Here is a 1,851-nt window from a genome sequence, read left to right on the forward strand (position 1 = left end):
CTAAGAAAATATTTTCTTACCAAGCTGTCTCTTCAGAGCACCCTTAATCTCATTATTCCTGAGGCTGTAGATGAGGGGGTTCAACATAGGGATCACCACCATGTAGAACACAGACATCACCTTGTTCTGGTCTGTGGAGTAGCTGGATTTGGGCATCACATAAACAAATGCTACAGTCCCAAAGTACAGAGTGACAGCAGTGAGGTGGGAGGTGCAGGTGGAAAAGGCCTTCTGGCGGCCCTCAGTGGAGCGCATCTTCAGGATGGTGATGAGGATGTAGGTATAGGAGACAGCGATGACAAACACTGTGATCATGGTTACTGATCCAGCAGAAAAGGAGGTAACAAGTCCAGAAACACTGACATCAGAACAGGAGAGTTCCATCAAAGGAGCAAAATCACAGAAAAAGTGATTGATTCTATTTGGACCACAGAAAAGAAAAGAAAGAATGGAAATAGTGAAGATGGAAGCATTAAGAAACCCCCCTATGTAAGATCCTACAACCAACTGGATGCAGACTTGTGTGGACATTTTGGTTGAATAAAGCAGTGGGTTACAGATTGCTACAAAACGATCATAAGCCATGGCAGCCAGAAGGAAGCATTCAAGTGTCCCAAATAAAGAACCTGAGCCAAATTGTATAGTACATCCAAGGTAGGAGATGGTATTTTGATTTACCAGGAAATTAACAAGCATATTGGGTGTGACAGAAGATGAGATGCCTATGTCAGCAGAAGCCAAGTGACTCAGAAAAAAGTACATGGGATGATGAAGCTGGGAAGAGACTCTTATTAGGAGGATGGTGCTGAGGTTCCCAGACACAGTCACCAGGTAGATGCACAGGATGATGGTGAAGAGGACGACTCTAAGCATTGGGTCATCTGTCAAGCCCAATAAAATGAACTCTGTCACTGCAGTGTGGTTCCCATCTACCAGGAAAGCCATGGGGTGGTGTAGCTGCTGCCAGAACACAGCTGTAATGGAGACATTATGTGAAGAAATTTATAAATAGATCACATGATTTCATTTGATACATACATGGAGAACATTACTAACTAATATATTTTTAAAAGTTTCATCAAAAATGAAAGAGTTAAATAATTGCTAATTTTTATTAAGTGCTTACTACATCACCAGAACTGTATTTAAATATAGTATATATATATAATATGATGATATGATTAAGATATATATAACTTGTATAATATAGTATATACATATATATATATATTATTGAATTGAATATTTCAATTGAATAGTATTATTTTTTATTATTTCCATTTTACAGCAGAAAAACGTTCAAAACTGTGTAACATATACATAATAAGTAACAAAATTAGGGGGCTTCAGAAATGATTCAGTAGTTAAGAGTACTTGTTGCAATTGCAAAGGACCAGTGTTTGATTCCCCCAGCACCCATATGGTTTCTCACAGCAGCTTGAGGTTCTAGTTCTGGGGACCCAATATCCTCTTCTGATCTTCACAGACACTACAAATATATATGACATACATATGCATATGCAAACAACATTCATAAACATAAAATAACAACAACAAATCTTTTAAAAAGTAAAGTAGATATGAACACCAGGTGGGTTGAACTCAAAGTATCCCTGTTAGTAACTACACATAATCGTGGGTGGCCATGCAATAAGGGTACATAAAAATTAGGGACAGACATCAGGGTGGCATTTAAGCTTTCAGATGTTTAATACATAGAGTGGTGCAGTGTTGGTGACACTGGCCACAAGGTTTATCATTTCTGTAAATAAGGTCATGTCTTGGTCAACTTTTAAAAACAATATAAATTTTCTTATTATAACTGAGAAGAAATAGAAGAGAGATCACACT

At 37.7% G+C, this 1,851-nt stretch overlaps 1 protein-coding gene across 1 annotated transcript; it reads right to left on the reverse strand.

Annotated features, from left to right (window-relative positions):
• Nucleotides 1–945, reverse strand: LOC100772997 (olfactory receptor 494). The gene has a single exon (XM_027410330.1). It carries the CDS (start codon nucleotides 943–945, stop codon nucleotides 1–3), a length of 945 nt encoding a protein of 314 aa, XP_027266131.1.
• Nucleotides 946–1,851: the final 906 nt, after the last annotated feature.

This window comes from Cricetulus griseus, chromosome 3 (genome assembly GCF_003668045.3).
Source record: "Cricetulus griseus strain 17A/GY chromosome 3, alternate assembly CriGri-PICRH-1.0, whole genome shotgun sequence".
Taxonomy (NCBI): Eukaryota; Metazoa; Chordata; class Mammalia; order Rodentia; family Cricetidae; genus Cricetulus; species Cricetulus griseus.